Raw genomic sequence first — 19196 nt, forward strand, 5'->3', positions numbered from 1 at the left:
TGTGGCCACCTGACCACTGTCTTTCCAACCTCCACTCTATTCAGCAGTCCGCCTGAACTGATCCAGTTTGTGGGATTTGTCTACAGTGGTTAGCTCTAGTTTTGACCATTGACTGTAGTCCTTTGGTTAACCCTGTCCTGGTGGCACTATGAGAAAAGTAAACCAACTGTTACCTATTGTTACATTCCTGCACTGAGCCAAGTTCAGCCAACTATGATGTAAGTAACACTGAAGGAGCCTGTGATCTCCCTCTCCCGTCCTGTAAAGATGACAATAAAAATGAGCTGTAAGCAACAGTTAAGGAGCCTGTGATCTCTCTCCCCCATCGGGTAAAGATAGGACAATAAACATGAGCCAATCGGTAAGATGTAGTGTTTCATTTGAATGGCATTCTAAAACGGGATGAACTTCGACGCTTAGAAGAAAATACCCAAAGAGAAATGGGTTAAAATTGTAGCTCTTTATTTACATTAGTTTACAATAGTTTCACAGAAACAGTTTGCACCACAGTACAGACAACGCTTTCTCAATAAGGGGATAGGACAACCCAGGATCAGAATGTAGATACCATCTTGTATTCAAATGTTACATTAATGCCTCAAAATAGCTTGACACATGCCTCAAATTGAGTTTGTGTTGAAGACATTTTCAGACATCAAAACCTACTGTAACTTCAGTCATCGTCTTCTACAAGTGTATTGAGACGTCTTGAAATGCCTCATCAAGCAACAAAATCACAAGACGCACCTTTTCTACCTCAAGATGGCTTGGTATGAACAGACATTTCGAAATACAGCAGTGCTGATATCAGCTTTATAATAAAACAAATTTGAGGGTAATTTGTGTATTAGCAAATAGTGATTGCCAGGTCAAGTCATTGATCCTGCCTTGGAAAAATCCCATCCCAGACAAGCATCTGGTGGTGGTGTGTCACTTTCATATGTGATCTATGGCTTTTATATCAACAAGAAAAAAAATAAACCCAGAACAACGTGTAGCCTACACAAACAGGCTTAACAGCAGGCGGAACATGAATAACAGGAAGCTTAAAATCTTTACTCCACATTTCAACACGTTTAAGAAAAAAGGTGCCCTGAAACATGACAATTTTAAATGAACCCACTGAAAATGAGTGAATGCTTACATGTGAAAAGTTTAACAAAATGATTAGATAGGCTAGATCTGTTCTTCTGATACTGTAATACAGAGACTAGCAATATCATTTTGAGCCTGCTACTTTGTCTCTGTCCTTGCCTCGAACGTCCATTTTGACACTGAGAAACCATAGTCCAGGGAAGGGTGGACAATTCATAGCAGCACATGCATTGCCAAATTATACACACACACACACACACACACACATAGTTTAACCCAGTCCAGTTCAGAATATGTTCAATAACACTATTCCAGGTTACTGAATGCAACAACCTTTTGAATAGAATTTGAATTTGGTGCTTAAACAGGATGTCCAAACAGTTACATTTTCCACTACAACGACAGATCTGTCTTTTAAAACAAACATTGGCTTGAACATGAAACAGATTGAGACAATTGTGATTCCTGGTTTGCAGAAAAAAGTTCTATCCAACAACAGTAATTGATACTGTTGTTGGATAGAACTTTTTTTATACCAATGCAACGCCTTGTGACAAGTTCCAGGAAAAATTGGACCGGAGTCCTGAAAATGGCCCTTTCTGAGAACCATTTAAAAACAAACTGGTCTGAATCTGACCTCTTTTCTATTGTGGAATAACCAGCTTCTTGATTGTGAAACCGTTGATTTTCACAAAAGGAATCCATTGCAAATACAATAAGGGCAGTTTTGCTGCTGAGTGAACGGCAACTTAATTCAAAGGGAGTGGCAGCGGCAGGAAGACCCCTACTGTAGTGAAATAAAAGCACTCAATACAGTATTGTATTGATTTACAGCTACAGTGATATTGTGTTCCAATGTCCTAGATAACAAAACAGAACAATGTATATGAATCAGGTTAAAGGATAGTCTCTTTTATATGCTTTTGTTCTATGGGCTTAACACTAGAGCACCGTCAGAAGCACCGAAGACAGAGGTTACTGTAACTTGGTTGTGAATGAGATAACATTTTAAAGAGAACGTGTAAAATGAAAATAAAAATCCAGCTTACAAAGACACATGCTCAGGATAAAAATGTCATAATAATAAAAAAAAACGCCTTGTCGACGAACACCAGCATGCACTGTAGTGGGCTGGCAGTTGTCAGAGGACTGTCTCTGGCAGTTAAAATGTTTCCAGTGTTCAAAGGAGATACTTGGGCCCCGGCGGGGACTGAGCAGCTGTGCTAACGCCACCTGGAGCTAGCCATCCATTCAGTGATTGCCTGACGCAGAGTCTGAAGGGAAGCCGAAACAAAACGTCTGCATATCGAATAGCTAATTTTATACTATAATTAAGAAAAGTTTATTTTCAACTGGAAAGGGCGTGAACGTGTCACATCAACACCCTTTTCCGGTTGAAAATATGCAATCGTTGTAGTATAAATTTGTCATTACATAAACAGAGGGTTGAGTGACGACATATAAATTAGAAATAGCACTCAAATTGGTTGCAAACAAGGGACATGGGGATAGGTCCAATAAAGTGTTTATAGAAAAAGTCCCTGGCTATCACAATGGTCCAGGGCACAGCCGTGGAGGCTGCAGGGCACAAAGGGATGTGTTAGGGGGGGAAGTCGTGTCCAACAGGTGGGGGAGAAAGCAGAGTGGAAGAGGGGGTCAGTGTTCAGGGTTCAGGGCCAGGGGTCAGTCTAGCAGATGCTTGCGAGGGCCAATGCGTGATCGGTGTGAGCGCCGGGCGTCTGGGGGTCCGTGCAGCTCTCTGCAGCTCTCGCACACGTACGTCTCCGGGACGTGGCTCTTGCGGATCTTGGCACACGACAGGTGGATCCAGGTGTGACACTTGTCGCACTCGATCATGGCGCGGCCCGCGAAAGGCTTCATGCAGAAACACGTCACCAGGTCCCACGAGTCGTCGTCTGAGGGGGAGAGACGGCAGACAGAGATTAGGACTGGAACTCATAATTATTTTTAATCTATGTTCCCCAGCAGTCAAACACATCACTTTTCATTTTAGAATCACGTGGAACAAAGACAAGCATTCACATTTTGTTGCAAGCACATTAGACATTTTTCCCATTTTTTTATTACTTCAAATTGACAGATTTTCTTTCAATTGATTGTTTGTTACATCCATAACTGAGGGCGCTTTCACACCTATAGTTATGTAGGCTCATTTTTGCAGTTTTCATTTGGTTTTGGTTATCGACCACGCTACACTTTGTCATGCACACCACACATTGTTAACAAATGTCACGTAGTTGAAACAGTTGCTTGTGTACTGTACAGAATTTCCACGGAAATGTCAGCAAGAAACTTGCTGACATTTCCTGGTCTACCATGGGCCTGTATTATGAAAATAGATTTGGGAGTTAGCGAGGTAACTTCAGGTGTCAATTCTTACCGGGGTAAATTGCCATGGTAACATATGCTGCACACAACAGGTCAACGCATATAAAACTGTCTACAGACCAATAAATTATCTTGGGATTTCCGTGGAGCTAGGTGCGAGCGGTATAGATTGTTGTTATAGGGATTGAGTTGTGTCATCATCTTGAGCCCTGAACTGTTGGCTGCAAGCAATATCAAAGCCATTTAATTTAACGGAAGGATGAAGGATTGAAACACTAAAGCTGTGTACTTGTTGTATTTACTATACTATAAAATATAAGCAAGTAATAGCCTGGCCCTCAAGGGTTTGCTTACTCTGCCCAGACAGAGACATCACTGCTCATTATGTGTCCAACACTTCACCATTCAACTAATTAAGTTTGATAAGAGGCAACATTTGTAAGAGGCAATGATTAATTAGCGACCACAGCCTAGCCTAGATGCTGCCCTGAATGAACAAGCTGTGTCCTTAAACATAGTTTTAAAACTTCAAATGATCATAAACACCAAAAGAATACATCTAAGCAACAAATCAATTTAATGTAATACACAAATGTAGTATTATATTATGGGGCAGTCAGTCATATTATAAGGGGCTGTGTCGACAGGATGCGTTTTTTTTAGCTGCCAGAGCCTGTCTGCCATGCATTTCTAAGGTGAAGACGTGCTGGAGTGTTCCTATTCCCAGCGCCATGCCTCGCACTTCAGCGCTCTCAGCATCCAGACATTTTGTGGCGGAGCCCCCCCCGAGCACTTCAAGCTGAAAATAGTTACACTTTTGGAGACTTCAATGTCACATATGATCCTCCTGACTGTTCTGACAAGTGACAATGACAACCCGGTCATTTATGACCCAACTGATCGATACCACAACCACGAGATGTCCATGTTGACCGTTATTTTGGCCAGGCTATTTGTGCTAATATCCATCCATCTATGTAACCTACCTTCTACCCCATCCACACACTATACATTTTGTTGAGATATGATGGGAGTAGGATTTGAACTCACAGGGAGCCTATCTTCAGTGTGCTAACGCTAACAGGCTGAGCCACAAGGCGCGCTGTACTTAGTCTCACATATCCAGACGATCAAGAGATCTTACCGATGTCTGGGGTAATCTAAATTCAATGAATGGACATCGGAGAAACCCACCAGTAACAAATCCACCCCCACTGCATTCTACGCGAGACTACCCTGTACTTTTACAATATTATATTAAGATTAAACTGTCACTGGGATCTTACCTGAGTCTACCATAATGTCCTCGTCCTCTCCGGATCCGTCTTCGTCCCGGAACACCACCTGTTTGCCCTGGCGGTACACCAGCCGGTTCCCCGAGAATCCTTCCACCTTCTCCACCTTCACAGCCCCTTCCTCTAGGTCCCGGCTGTCGTAGCGTGGCAGCTCGTCCGTTGGCTCCTCCTTGCAGTGGGCGGGGCTAGGCAGGCGATGAGGAGGCGTGGGTGGGAGGGGAATGATGATGTCATCGTCAGGCTCTTCTTTGATTGGTCGGCTGCCGACAGAGAGTGGATGATGCAGCTCTGTGACTGGCGAGCACGCCTGCAGTGCACCACATGCCTCGTTTTCCCGCTCCTTCCTCCGCTTCTTCTTCTTCAGTTTTTCGGCTTTCCTGCGTTCGTCCGAGTGGAGGCCGCCGATGGCATGACTGTGCTGCTGAGGAAAAGGAATGCAATGAGTCGTTAGCTTTTTATTTGTCTCACTTTTTAATACAATTCAAAAACCTAGCGGTGCTGTCTAACAAGTATCTCAGAAGAATCACAGAGCTAAATATGCCTAGATGAGAGGGTAATGATATGGCGCTCAGCTGAGACCATTAACAGGACATTATTTATTTTACGCAGAAACCTAAAGCACCATGCATCATTATTCATGTTCTTTCGTAGACAACAGTAGGCCATTGCCCCCAATCTGCCCTATCCTAGAGAAACTGACCCTCCCCCACCCATTCCTGTGCCCTCAGAGATTGACTCTGTCCCGTGTCTCAACACTGCAGAGCTCAAGGTCCTGATGCTAGACAGGAGGGTGTGGAGGGCGGCGATTCAGGAGTCCCGAGTTGGTGTTGGCTAGACCAGACTCTCGCATCGCTGTCCAATGTCCCATCCACTCTGTAATGGTGGTGGAATGTGTGCCTGCCCATGTATGTTTTTGTGTGCATAGGATGGTCTTTATACATACTAGTTTGTGCATAATTAGGCTACGTCCCATAAAGTCTACTGAAATCTCGCATGCATTGAGTAGCCTAGCCTCATCTGGTGAAATTATGGCAAAAAGCGGATCATCATGCACTAAAACCTAAATGTTAATGTTCAACATGTTTACTCAGACAGACAGAGAGAGTTGTGTCATGGTAAAGGACATTAGTACAGAATAGACAGTCCTGAATTGCCAGACGATCAGAGATCTTCGCCAACCGATACATCTGGGGAATTTCTCTGGTTGAGCCAAGTGTTTAAACACTGACTTGTGAGTCTACAGATGTTTGAGATAAATGTGTAGACATCAGAAAGCTTGCATCAATGTAGCCAACTGTTGCAAATCAGATGTAGTTCAACTCAAAAGTGTTTTGGAAGTTTGTTTGATTGCTTTTGGGTGACATGTGAGACGATTTTTTTTTTGTCCAACTGGCATAGTAGACTGGTTTTAATTAGGGTTGTTTCGGGTCTCAGAATTTATTTGAAGCTCGGGCACGAAAATACATTTGTGCGGTTGTCGGATAAGTTGTAAGCACTGTGAATGCTAAGGTTACCAAAACAGGACCCTGGCCTTCACAGTGCCACCTGCAGCAGACAAAGACATAACCGTTTGATCTAATCCAGACAAAATGGCTTAAAGACCAGACATATCAACTCACATCTTTTTTAGTGTGCCCCGATAACATGGCTCCTGGCAGTGGACGTTTCCTGCTCCTGTCCTGGGGGGCTTTAGGGGGCCGTGGGGAGCAGGAGGGGGGTGGTGGTCCTGGAGTCCAGCCATCACTGTCTGCTGTGCTGCCTGTGCTGTTGGGGGGACTCGAGCTGCTCCGAAGTGGAGAGTCCTGGAGATACACAAGTGCATATTAGACACTCTGTCTATGTGGAATTGAAATGGTGTTGATCAACAGGTCTCTCCAGCCAAAATACCTGTAAGAATTCTAGTTCACTTTAAAACCCTGTCAAATAAACAGTGACAATAAGCCCCTAACTCCCTTATTATCTAATAATTTAGGTTACACTGCACTGACTTATGAAATCATATGCTAGTTCTGTGGGCATGTGAGGTAAGAGAACCTAAACCACACACACACATACAGACGACTAGCAGAGACTCACAGCACATGATGTAAACCTCTGACTGATAAGGGTGAGGGCTGCATGAAGGCTCCAGGCCAAAGGCTGATAGTGGCACTGGAATGTGTTGTTCAGAGCGCACAGGTAAGGGTCTTACTCCATTTTCCGCCCCCTACCAACTCATTGCTCACTTACTTGTCTCATATCAGGGCTCACGTAAACCTGCTCTAGAGTGATTATCATAGTAAAGCAGGAAGGTACTTGAGGGCCCAAATGGAACAGGGACAAGTGCAGTGATGAAGAGAGAGTGGGGCTAGGCCCTCTTACCCTAGAAAAGAGGGCTGGGTTAGGGGGAAAGTCCCTCCAGGAGGGACACACAGCAGCCTGTGGGCTAGCGAAGGGGAAGCAGGCTGCCCAAGCTCTGTGGATTAAACAGACCATCATGACATCACAACACACCAGACTGGAGGCCATGCAGTGCTCAGTGTTACACCCCACAACCAATTACATGGTCATCAGCATGTGTGCAAAGATGTAACCTATCAATGCCCATGTACAGTATGTTGACCATCTTGTGGATTATCACTAAAGTCTGTGTAAAAAAGAAAAATGTCAGTAGATATAAGGGGACTAGAACGTCAGAGGACCCCAAAAGATACATTGTGGAACTGGACAGAGCACACAGGCTTAAAATAACCTGTTTTTCCAGATAACCTCAGTGTTTGCCTATCTATCTTATGTGTTCACAAAAGTCTGACCACGTTCAATCCACAGATATTGCAATGATTACAGCAGCAGTAAGCCCACTTTGCAGAGTCAGAACAATTCACTGAAGGTACAAAAGAATGGCAAAAAAAAAAGAAATGATTAGTTTAAACACAGCAAAACAACTATGACACTGCACCTGTAGATATGGAGGGTCTTGATTAGAACAGTTACTGTACATTCACATGGCCAAATAACAGACATCTCTGCAGTCAACAATTTGAAATGCAGACTTCACGATGCAACTCCTTGCAAAATGCAACTCCTTGCAACCATTATCCCGAATGGAAGTTGCGAGGAGTTGCATTGGTGTGGACTGGCCTTAAAACGGTTTTGTTACAAGGAGTTGCATTGCTGTGGACTGGCCTTTAGTTTTTGTCTGTTGATATCATCTATCACACTTTAATTTGACTTAATTTCTACATATTTATTTTTGTTTCCATTGCGCTCATTACTTTATTCACTATTTGATTCATTGGACATTTAGTGTGATGTTATTACAAGCCATGTGCACATTTCCCACTGTTTTTAATATATATATATATATATATATATATATATATATATATATATATATATATATATATATATATATATATATATATTACATGTGAGTATACAGTAGGAGTAAATGAACCAATCGCTGCTTACAGACATGATCAAGATTGGTGCAGTTTTCCATCAACATTCACTCACCTCTTGAGGATAAGGGATGTAGCCAGCATAGGCCAGGACAAAGGTGCAGAACTTGTTAAAATCTTCTACTGTCCTCCTTCTCCTGTATGGAGGACTAAATCCCTGCAACAATGATCACAACAAAGCACATATATTTCAACGCACTGAAGAAAAAATACACAATACGACTTGGTGTAACAATAAATAAATGATCAAAATCCCCCTCTGAGACAACAGCCTTTGCCAGCTGTTCAGCACAAGGGGCACTAAAATGTAAAAGTAAGATAACATTAGCTTCGGTTGACCATAATTAATTCAAGCCCCCAAACCCGGAACCGTTTAAAAAACGAAAGATGATGAGAATTAATTTATGAATACAGAATTAGGAATCGCTTGAGAATCAACCCCCTCCCCCCATCCAACAAATAGACATTTGGCTGAAAGGAGACAAGCGATGAAGAACCCGTGTAGGTTGTTGTCTTTCCCAAGAGGAAGGACATATATATATATATATATATATATATATGTATATAACTCATGCATAATGTACTGTGCTTGTCTAGCCTTGGATCAAGACTATCATAGATGTATTTTATCGATTTTGACATTTTATGTCAACATCGATCTAGTCTTGATCCAAAGCTACTCCTACTGTACCAACCAGAGCTAATCTGTTGATGCAACTAGCTGGCTAAACACTGGTTAAGTTCAACAAACAAACCATTTCTGGATGTTTTATGATGACTGTACCAAATCAGAGCACCCACCCAAACACCAACAACAATGCTTAGTAAACCAAACGCCGTCGATGTGACATTTAAACATGGCCAGCAGTTAGCTTGTTAGCCATACGACGAGGGTGGATTGTTGCCTTTTAAACGAAGCTAGCTTTACCGAGCATTAGCATTAGCAGCAGTACAGTAAACAGACTCTTCTCGTCAGTTAAAAGTCAACTAATGAACTATAACGACGTTATAGTTCACAATCAGCCACGTATAATAACCATTATGTCAACAAAACATGAACCAGCATAATGCTGGTTCATGTTTTGTTGACATAATGGTTATTATAACAGCATCAGTTAGCTAGTCTGCACAGTGAGAGAAAGGTATAGTTGTGTAATAACAATGACTTACCTCCGATTCAAATGTATGTGATGTCGATGGCGTTATGTCGTCCATTATGTTACAAAAAAAAGTACCTGATAAGCCCTTATAAAGGGACTTTAAAAACGTTGTCAGTCGACAAAAGAAAACAAGAAGAATCGACGTGTGGCTGTTAACACTAACTAGCTAAATGTCTAGCTAGTTTGCTAAGTAACGTTGGGTAGCTCAGCTATTAGCTAGCTATAAGTGTTAGAAGAAGCAACAGTCCTCAGTGTGTCTCCAGAAGCACACATAATAATAATGTGACTTATGTTTGATCCTAGAGGAGCTGGTAGTGTGTTCTTGCAAAAAAAAATCTCCAGCAACCCGCACGCAGCCTGCGTTATCTATCTACTACTAGAGTCAGTGCTCTATCTATTTGTGTCTGTTGCTACCTGGTCCGTTGGGTCTAGCTGGATGACTGACGACAGCGACAACACTCTGACACACAGCTGCCTGTCACTCAAGGGAAACGACACACACACACCGTGCCAAGGCGTACGGCGCATGCGCACTAACATTAAAGGGCAGCCAGATAGGGGGGAAGGGGGCTGGGCAAACATTTTCAAAACATGTAACAAAAATTGCTAGAATACATCCGACGTTTTTTTTACGGAAATATTGACTTGTTGATTTGCTTCATGCAACTTGCCAAGTCTTCTATATAACGTGTTTATTACGGTATATGCGGTCTTCTCATCTTCCTTCCTCGTGGTAGGCTAACACAGTGGTTCTCAACCTGTGGCTCGGGACCCCCCACATGATTTTTTTTCTGGTGGGGGGTCCCCAGATGACAGTGAAGTGACAATTTAAGGACTTTTAAGACATTTTTAATACCTGAAAAAGGGGGGGGGGAGACCATTACTGCATCAAAACTAATCAACAAACTAAAAACTGGTCAAACATTGGCCAAATTGTCAAATAATATAAGAAAGAGGCAAAAGATATTTTTTTTAACAATATTTATCTGTGGAACCAGTCAAGCTAAATAGAATGCCTCAACTCCTACATTCCAAGTGCATATCAGGGTGGGGGGTCTCCAGTTCAAATATGATTATTTTGGGGGGTCACGGCCTGAAAAGGTTAAGAACCACCACTTGGCTAACACAGAGGTTCTCAAAGTGGGGTCCGGTCCGGGGACCCCAAGGGGTCCTTGAGGCGGGGATTCCAAGGGTCCCCAGCTAAATTACTTAATATAGCATCAAAATCAGTTTACGTGTTGTGAATTTTTAGTGCTGCTATTTTGGAAAATGTTTGACTAATCTTAATGTGTTTTATTTTATTTTATTTGGAATCTTAATATAACACAAATCTTTTCTTATGGGCTATGGCACAACATTTTTTTCACATGAGGTCCCGGCCAAATAGGCTACATCAATTTGGGGTTTCTTGACATGAAACCACCACCAGAACCACTGGGCTAACATTTTCATAACCTTTTGGCATTATTATTATTTTCATATGGCTTTATGTGTGAAAAGTAATTATCACAATCACAATGCAAACTATTCTTCACAGTTGTTTGTTTGTTTGCTATGAAACCGCAGCCAAGACTAATTTAAAGAAACTAGATGTAGTGCAAGCAAAAGCATTAAGTGTGTGGTGGAGCCCTCCGTACAACCCCGATTCCAGCTTTGCAAGTCGAAATGGGACTGGGAGACTCCTCTGGAGAGTCAAAACGGAGGTCAAAGTTGGCTATGCAATACATTAGTAAACACCTGGGGGAGTGGGGAGGGGATGAAGCAAAGAAAGAGTGTTTCATCTTTAAGATGATGAATAAGGAGATGGAGAAGTTGGAAGAGGTGAGGGTGGCCCCTATAGTACACTGGTCAGTGGTACCGACATGTAACAAACACTGGCTTCTTATAGTGACATACATGGTAGCAGATAAGCTGAAAAGCAACCATGGAACACCACCTTCACATATAGATAGATGGGCCCAAGACCCTAATTCAGGTTTTGCCTATAGATGAATCCACAGAGTGCTGTGGAGTGTCAGAATGCTGCATTCTAACACGAAGTTATGATTGTGCGGTGCCAGGGGAGCGCTCTGTGGATTCGTCTATCTATACAACACCAGAGTTGGGCGTGTCAGTGTGCAAGCGGCTGTCTGAGGGGGTGTCTGTCTTCACAACAGAACTGATGATGGTAATGTCCCATTCAATGCATTGATAGCATCCGAATCAGGAGGGGCACTGCAGTGGGTGGAGGAGGTGAAGCCAGGGCAGGTAGTTATACAGTATGCTCAGACTCTCCGTCTGTGCTTACGATGACCCTGAGGGAAGGAAAGTTGGGAGCCTGGTCATGGTCAGACCTGGTGGTGGAGCTGTTGGTCCACCTGTATAGAATTGAGAAGGCTCATGTGGTGGAAAGGAACATGACCATCCATAGGAGCATATAAGTGCAAAAGGATAACATAGCGGGCTGGTAGGAGCAGTGAGAAAGGGAAAAGAAGGGAAAGCACTACTTTAACATTCAGAGCAGTGTCAGGAAAGGGCAGTGCTTCCTGGGGCAGAGGCATGCAGTGACTCTGACTTGACTAGACTGGGGCACTGTGGACTGGCATGGGACTGGGCAAAAATGGGGAAGCCTCCAGATGGACTCTGTGACACATGTAAGAAAGAACAAACTGTGATGTCCTGGAGTGCAGCTGGTACACGGAAGAAAGAAAGAGGATGTATGCACTATGCAGCAGTGTCAAGTGAGCCCACAGAAGTATTGTAACACCCAAGGGCCTCCTGAATCCCACTGTAAACCAGCCAAGGACAGTGATTGATTGAATACTTTATTAACAGTTTGCAAATAGTATAGTGGTATACGATTAAATACAATGACGCTAAAAGGATAACACATGACATACAGCCCTATAAGGGCTTGTTTCCATTGTGGTCCTGTGTATTCAATTAATCAAGACACAGTAATATACTAGACATCATCAACACTATAGTAGCAATAAATGTATATGTACAGTAAACAGTTGGGGGGTGGGGGGTCATTTCTGGTGTTAAGCTTAGACTTTTCTAGGACTAGGTACAAATTGCAGACAGGTGCTCTTTTATGGCGGTTTTGAAGGAGGATAAGTGAAAGCAGTGCTTGAGTTCATTGCGGCTACAGGCCTACAAATAATATTTGTAACGTGTTTTGTGACTCAGAAATAGAGTCACAGAGTATTAACCATAGGGTATTAACGCGTTCTGTGACTCTTTGTGATTTCTATAACAGGGGTCTTCAGCAGGAGGTCCGGGACCCCTAGGGGGTCCTCAGAGTTACTACAGGGGGTCCGCCAAATCTTTATGTGATATATATGATTATATAGGCTATTTTTGGCAAAGAGGTATAGCCTAGGTGTAGAGGGGAAAAAGAGCAGACCAAGTAAACAAAAAAGGTTTAATCTGAAACACAATTTTATACAATATAGAGGGGTCCCTGCTTCATCTCTCTCTCAGCTAGGGGGTCCTTGGCCTGAAAACGTTGAAGACCCCTGTTCTATAATATAGTTACAAAACGCGTTGATACTCCAGACCTGTGGGGAGCAGCAATGTGCCGGAAAGCATCCAGTCTGCCGGAAACACATGAAGAAGAAGAAGTCTACCCACGTGATGTTTACGCAGGTTTCATTCCACAGGCCGCGCGCTTTACGCAGGAAGAGAAGAATCCTGTAAACTCATTCAAAATGCAGAGCACCAAACTGCAAACGTTTAAGAGCCTTTTTACAGAACGAATGACAGCGACTTCAATAGAGCTGTTTGCACAATTTGAACACATTGTCGAAGAGTACTGCGTAGAAAACACACGTTTGAAGGAGACGCTGAACGCTGTGTTGAATCCCGAGATCAGACTGTGTCGCGTAGGTTTGTACCATGTATTATAACTTTATGGTTTGTACCTGTACCCTAAAAACTAACCCTAAACCTCCGTGGTACTACGGTTGTTGCTAATCACGGTGTGGTTCTGCAAGAGGCAGGCTACTGTTGCCATGTCTGCTTGTTATAAGCCAGTTAGGGCTTCTTCTCTGTAAAGTTACATTTGGTGATTTTTGGGGGTTTGTTTCTAAAGTGTAGTTGCTTGTTTGGGCTTGTTTCCTAAATGTAGTTTAAATCAGTGGTTCTCAAACATTTTCATGTCAAGGACCCCCAAATTAATTTGTATTAGGCCACGGAGCCCCCATCTAAACATATTTTGTGCCAGGCAGACCCCATACAAGATTTGTGTTGTTAAAATGTCAAATTGTTTAAGATTTTGGGGAAAATAGCGATCTGCACTACTTTTAGATATGCTATTTTCAAATAGCCAATGTATTATGTTTAAAGGGCGAATGGCTCGCTTCTTTTGGGCTTGTTTTCATAGACCTGGTTTCTTGTTACTCTCTCAAAACTTGGCAACATTGGTCAGAACTCAGGAGTTCTCATTCTCCTCAAGGCAAATTCCTACAGGATTGGAGTGTCACAGACAGACACACTCCAATCTCCCTATAAATGCCAAAGTAACCCACTTATATGCATATATGGCACATACATATTTCTGCTTCAAATGTATACATTTGACTAATTTGATAGTGGATAGAATAGAGGGAAGTCAAGGGGCTGAAACTCACATTTGGAGTCAACACGTCATAGTATACTGACGTCACGGCTGGCGACATAAAAGTGTGAGATCCAGAGCCATGCTGTTCCCATATGGATCCCGAGATCAGTAGCTCACTGGTTCTCAACCTTTTTCATGTCAAGGACCCCCAAATTGATACTTATTAGTCCATGGACCCCCATTTGAAAAGAGATGCAGTGTTTCTCAACCATTTTAATTTCATGTACCCCCTCATTTGTATATGGAATAGGCCATGGACCCCCATTTGGTGTCATTTTTTATCTCTGTTACCCAAATCTACACTGTAAAACCAGTGCTCATTTAACTCTGAGAATGTACAATTGGACTTACAGGTCCATTTGGTTCCATTTGTACACACAGTTACAGACCCATAATGGTCTATTTGGTTATTAACTATCCATAATTTATCTGGGGATCCCCGGACCCCACTTTGAGAACCACTGTATTAGCTAACCAGCTCAGCTGTCAGACATGGCACAACAGGCACATCATATTACCCTATTGAAAAGGAGTGCGGGTGTTGTTACTGTCTTGTCTCTTTAGTTTTGAGAGAGACTAATGGTCACAGATCAATATTGAAATGTCAAAATAATGTTTTATTTCATTTCACTTCAACGTCCAGTTGATCAGTTTGTCGGATTGTGGGTCAAATAAGGCTCCATCTCTCTCGACCTCCCTCTCTATCATTCACTAGATTAGTGATAGTTGACAAAAAATTATAATATACATTTTAAAGACCTGTGGAGGAACAGCATCAGCTATGCTTATCATAATTACATTATGATGATAACATTGTGAGGCAAAGCCTAAATCTGGACTCTGACTTCTGTATAATACTTCTGTGTTCAACAATAGACCAAGGTTCGACGGCATCAACCATACCCACCCTTGAGGAGTGTGCCAGTGTGGGTCAGGTGCAACCAGAGATTTGGCACCGACATGTAAAAGAGGAACCGGAAACACATGAGATCAGCCATGATAGAGACGCCACGACCCCTATCATACTAAAGGTTGAAGGTGACACTGGTGCAACCTTCATACAGCCACCGAAGGTTGAGGATGACTCTGCCACACCCTCCGTCATACCAAAGGTTGAGGATGAAGCTGCCACAACCTCCCTCATACATCCACCAAAGGTGGAGGATGGTGATGTTCTAAAGGTGGAGTGTAAAGATGATGGGTCCATATCCACAGTCTCAGATGTTGGCATGGCGTGTGATGATGATAGTGACTTTGCAGAAAACACTGTTGATCACCCACAGCCCCCCACAGCAAATGAAAACCAAACAAGAAAGAAATGTTCGCAGTGTAAGGAATGTGGACAGAGCTTGAAGAGAAAGGTACGTTTGTAGTATAATCTTGTTAGTTTGATATATTTGCGTTAAAGTTAATTTAAGTTCAAGTTCTGTTGAATTTTGGCTGTTGATTTAGCCTGTTTATGACTTACGGAATACTTGACATTAGTGCCAATACAATTGTTTTTTTGATTTTCATTTAATCACATTTCCATGGTATGGAAATCAACATGCAGAGACCAAGGTTTGAGATGTACAAACGGTGCACGTCAAGACGATCCTCTGCAGTTCAAACTGAGCATCATGATACTGACTTTGAATCTGGCATGGCTGGTGATGCCAAACAGGTTTGTCTGAGTATTTCAGAAACGGCTGATCTACTGGTATTTTCACATACAACCAGCTCTAGGGTTTACAGAGAATGGTCCAAAAAAAGAGAAAATATCCAGTGAGCAGCAGTTCTATGGGCGAAAATGCCTTGTTGGTGGCCAGATGTCAGAGGATAATGGCCTGACTGGTTCGAGCTGTCAGAAAGGCAACAGTAACTCAAATAACTACTTGTTACAACCAAGGAATGCAGAAGAGCATCTCTGAATGCACAACATGTTATACCTTGAGACAGATGGACTACAGCAGCAGAAGACCACACTGGCTGCCACTCTGTCAGCTAAGAACAGGAAACTGAGGCTACAGTTCACACAGGCGTACCAAAATTGCACAATAGAAGATTGAAAATACGTTGCCTAATCTGATGCATCCTCTATAAAACCTAGAGATGGTTGTGTGTGAAAATCCCATATATCAGCAGTTTCTGAAATACTTAGACCAGCCCGTTTGGCATTACCAACCATGCCACTTCAAGTCAGTTAAATCACCTGTTTTCCCCATTCTGATGCTTGGTTTGAATTGCAGCAGATCGACCATGCAGGCCCTGGGTAGACAACCCGGCCTGGCGGAGATTGGCAGAGATCTGGGCTCTGAAGAGGAGCACACCGTTCTAGTTAAGGCAATCTATTCTACATGGCTCAGCCCTTCAGTAACACTTCTCTTGCCTTCATTTCTCATACAACGGACGGAAGCACGCCTGCGTGGAATGCTCAGTGCCTCAGGCTTCCCTTGGACACTATGTATCGAATGTAAATTTCCATTCATTTTCGGTACTTATCTTGACAGACTTAGAGCGGTTGGACAAGTGTACCTTATAAAGTGGCCAGTGATCTGTACAATATGATGTTTTATTTATACAGTCAACCTGTGCTACACATGTTGTTAAAGTATTCAAAATGTTTTTTCTTCATAGGGTGGAAAGTTGGAGCAAAGAACAAAGAAAAAAGCAAGGAAACCTGTGCAGAAAACCATCCTACAGCTTCCAAGGTAGGACTGGAAAACCAATAACATTTGACATGTTATGGTGGCTAGCTATGTAATTGGAAAAATTGAAATATGTTTTGCTTTCCTACAGGACCACAATGAAACCTTCTGAAAGTCTAGTGATTCACGACAAGACCTTTTTTTCAAGGCTCGTTGAAGCCTTCAAGGACATCCCTGATGACAAGAAACCTCTTATAACCAAAATGGGTTTGAAGGATGATGTGCCATTAGTGGACAGTGCTTTTGGAAAAGTCCCTAGAGGCTGCCCTCTATCCTACCATCATCCTGTGCCATCAAGCAGAGATTACACTCCTCATGATGATTGCCCCTCTCCACCATCTCTTCCATTGGCTTCGCACAAACTGAGGCCAGCATTGTCCCCTCCTGTCCTCAGTGACAAGAGCCAAGAGCACATGAAGTCCCTGGAAACCACCTGGGATGGGGCACACAATTTGGAGCTTTCCACTCGGGGACTGACGGGGACAGTGGATGAGCTGCGGAAGTTTCGTTTGACTAGCCGTTTCATGGACGTCTGCAATTTGAAAGGGGGAGTGAGTCATGCAAAACAGTTGGCTTCTAAGATACAGAAAGGAACTCGCGAGTCTTCAGAGTTCAAGAGAGATGAGGAACTCAGGCCTGAAGCTCTCCGGGAATACTGCAGACAAATGTTTGTCAACTGGTCTCCCTGTGGCTTGGTTGTCCACCCAGACGCTCCGTGGCTGGCGGCGATCCCCGATGGGATGATCTACGACCCCACCGAGACCCCAAAATATGGCCTTGTGTATATCAAATGCCCCAAAGCACGAAGTTTTGTGGAATGCAAGTTCCTGGACTTCCAGTATGGCATCTTGGAGTTGAAGAAGACCCATGCCCACTACTTTCAGATGCAGGGGGAGATGATGGTGACAGGCACTGAGTGGTGTGATCTGGTTGTGTACGCAGAGGATGACATCCTGGTCCAGCGCATCTACCGAAACAAGTCCCTTTTCAAGATGATGAAAGAAAAATTAGACTATTTCTTTTTTCATCATTACTTGCCAAGTTTGAATTCTGTCTGATGTCAAAATGTTAGTGAGTTTTGAGTCTGTTAGGACTATTATGTAGTTCTCCATTAGGGGGTTACTTGTTTTTGTTTTATTCGTTAAATCTTCACACAAATCTTTATTTTTTCTCCAATTGCCAACTTGAGTGGAACTTTAATAAATGTATTTGATTGACTTCAGTAAGGTTTTCCATGCCGTGAGGTGCATGTTGTATCAGAGGACAAAAGTCATTATTATTTAATAAAGATTTCCTTTCTATCTTGTACATGAGATTTTGAATTGTGTGTGCTATTGTGCTCTAAACTAGACAGACTGACCTTTATTGATCGCTGTAGTGTCATAACAACAACAACAACAGCAGTAAGCGTGAAACATGATGGGTACAGGTAAGAGTAGAAGAGAGATAAGAAGATTAAAAAATACATAGATATATAGTTAGAATTATAGAAAAATAACATTCTGACCCTAGCCAAAGCAACCGTACTGCCAGTGAGCCTTTTCACAGATACATTTTCATGATGCACAGTATTTATAATTGTGAATTTTGAGCCAATGATGTTGAAAGAAAGTTTTTAAATAAACCCACAAATCAAATAATTTTCACTCACTTTGTGTGTTATGATAAAAGGTTTGATTAGATTTTTGAACGGGCAGAGCAGGTCTGCAGAGTTTTCGACTTGCCCTTCCCTAGTTCTGTTACAAAGGGTCCTGTACCACACTCACTCGTTCTCAACCATATCTCAGCGTGCCATGTATGGACCCTTACAGGTCCATTTGGTTCCATTTGTACATTTGTCTCAGTTAAATGAACACCAATGAGTTTATGGTATAGATGGGTCCCAGAGATAAAAATCATATGAAATGGGGATCAATCAAACTGGCGGGGGTCCTTGAAATTAAAACGGTTGGTTGGAATAACCAGTGGTGGACAAAGTACTCAACCCCAGTACTTGAGTCAAAGCATAGGCCATACTCCTGGTCAAATATTACTCAACTGCAAGTGAAAGTTTCTCTTGGACTGGAGTACTTCCTTTAAAAATACTCAAGTATTCAAAAGTACATGCTTTTAAAGAGTGTTTTCTTTTTAATATCAATGCATTGCTTTATTAAAATTGAGAAATTTCCCCCCAGAATTTGAAGATTTCCCAGAATTTTTTAAAACATAAATAATAGTACAAATAGCAGATCTACACGCTCACAACTTGTTGCACCGACTTGATCGAAGTCCTATTTTCACTATTATTTGAAATAGGGCTTAAGTGGTTAATTCATTATGTAGGCCTTCCTAGAAATGCAGTGGAGTCAAAAGTACAATATTTGCCTCGTAAATGTAGTGGAGAGAAAGTCCGATGTATCCCAAAATACAAATACTCAATTAAAGTACTGATACTCAAAAAATATACTTACTGTCCACCACTGGGAATGTACAACTATACGAGTGCTAAATACACCCCTCGCCTGTAGTGGTCGCTGTGGTCACAGCGTGTGCGGTACTGAGCAGGACGACTTCTTTGCAGTGTTGCC

General features: G+C 42.5%; 3 protein-coding genes across 6 annotated transcripts in view; 2 read left to right on the top strand and 1 right to left on the bottom strand.

Moving 5' to 3' along the window:
• The window catches only part of dennd6a (DENN/MADD domain containing 6A), a 252356-nt gene that overhangs the window by 109321 nt on the left and 123839 nt on the right, over window positions 1-19196 (top strand). The window lies entirely within an intron of this gene.
• Window positions 446-9768, bottom strand: phf13 (PHD finger protein 13). 4 transcript variants are annotated; one of them, XR_014601230.1, is made up of 6 exons: window positions 9350-9768; window positions 8235-8336; window positions 6359-6541; window positions 4731-5160; window positions 1632-3011; window positions 446-1580 (listed from the first exon to the last, which is right to left on the bottom strand). XR_014601230.1 is itself a non-coding variant. In XM_084063573.1 (6 exons), the coding sequence occupies exons 2-6, from the start codon at window positions 8261-8263 to the stop codon at window positions 2779-2781; spliced, it is 969 nt and encodes a 322-aa protein (XP_083919699.1). In that variant the 5' UTR covers window positions 8264-8336; window positions 9350-9768; the 3' UTR covers window positions 446-2778. The 4 variants fall into 4 exon arrangements, 3 of the variants coding, with proteins under 3 accessions (XP_083919699.1, XP_083919698.1, XP_083919697.1); XM_084063573.1 differs by adding an exon at window positions 7101-7194 and having other exon boundaries at window positions 446-3011; XM_084063572.1 differs by having other exon boundaries at window positions 446-3011; window positions 4731-5157.
• LOC311048719 (uncharacterized protein) lies at window positions 12994-17930 on the top strand. Its single transcript, XM_084061989.1, has 4 exons — window positions 12994-13209; window positions 14819-15303; window positions 16559-16632; window positions 16721-17930. Exons 1-4 carry the CDS (start codon window positions 13032-13034, stop codon window positions 17685-17687), a joined length of 1704 nt encoding a protein of 567 aa, XP_083918115.1. The 5' UTR covers window positions 12994-13031; the 3' UTR covers window positions 17688-17930.

This window comes from Gymnoscopelus microlampas (assembly GCF_963454915.1).
Source record: "Gymnoscopelus microlampas genome assembly, chromosome: 7".
Classification (NCBI taxonomy): domain Eukaryota; kingdom Metazoa; phylum Chordata; class Actinopteri; order Myctophiformes; family Myctophidae; genus Gymnoscopelus; species Gymnoscopelus microlampas.

Excerpts from the sequence above, each read along its gene's own strand:
- phf13 (XM_084063571.1), bottom strand. The coding sequence starts at position 9,394 with ATGGACGACATAACGCCATCGACATCACATACATTTGAATCGGAG. Across the intron at positions 8,337-9,349 it reads CACATACATTTGAATCGGAG|GGATTTAGTCCTCCATACAG; the intron begins GTAAGTCATTGT and ends TCATTGTTGCAG. Across the intron at positions 6,542-8,234 it reads ACATCCCTTATCCTCAAGAG|GACTCTCCACTTCGGAGCAG; the intron begins GTGAGTGAATGT and ends GTGTATCTCCAG.
- LOC311048719 (XM_084061989.1), top strand. The coding sequence starts at position 13,032 with ATGCAGAGCACCAAACTGCAAACGTTTAAGAGCCTTTTTACAGAACGA. Across the intron at positions 13,210-14,818 it reads GATCAGACTGTGTCGCGTAG|ACCAAGGTTCGACGGCATCA; the intron begins GTTTGTACCATG and ends GTTCAACAATAG. Across the intron at positions 15,304-16,558 it reads GACAGAGCTTGAAGAGAAAG|GGTGGAAAGTTGGAGCAAAG; the intron begins GTACGTTTGTAG and ends TTTTCTTCATAG.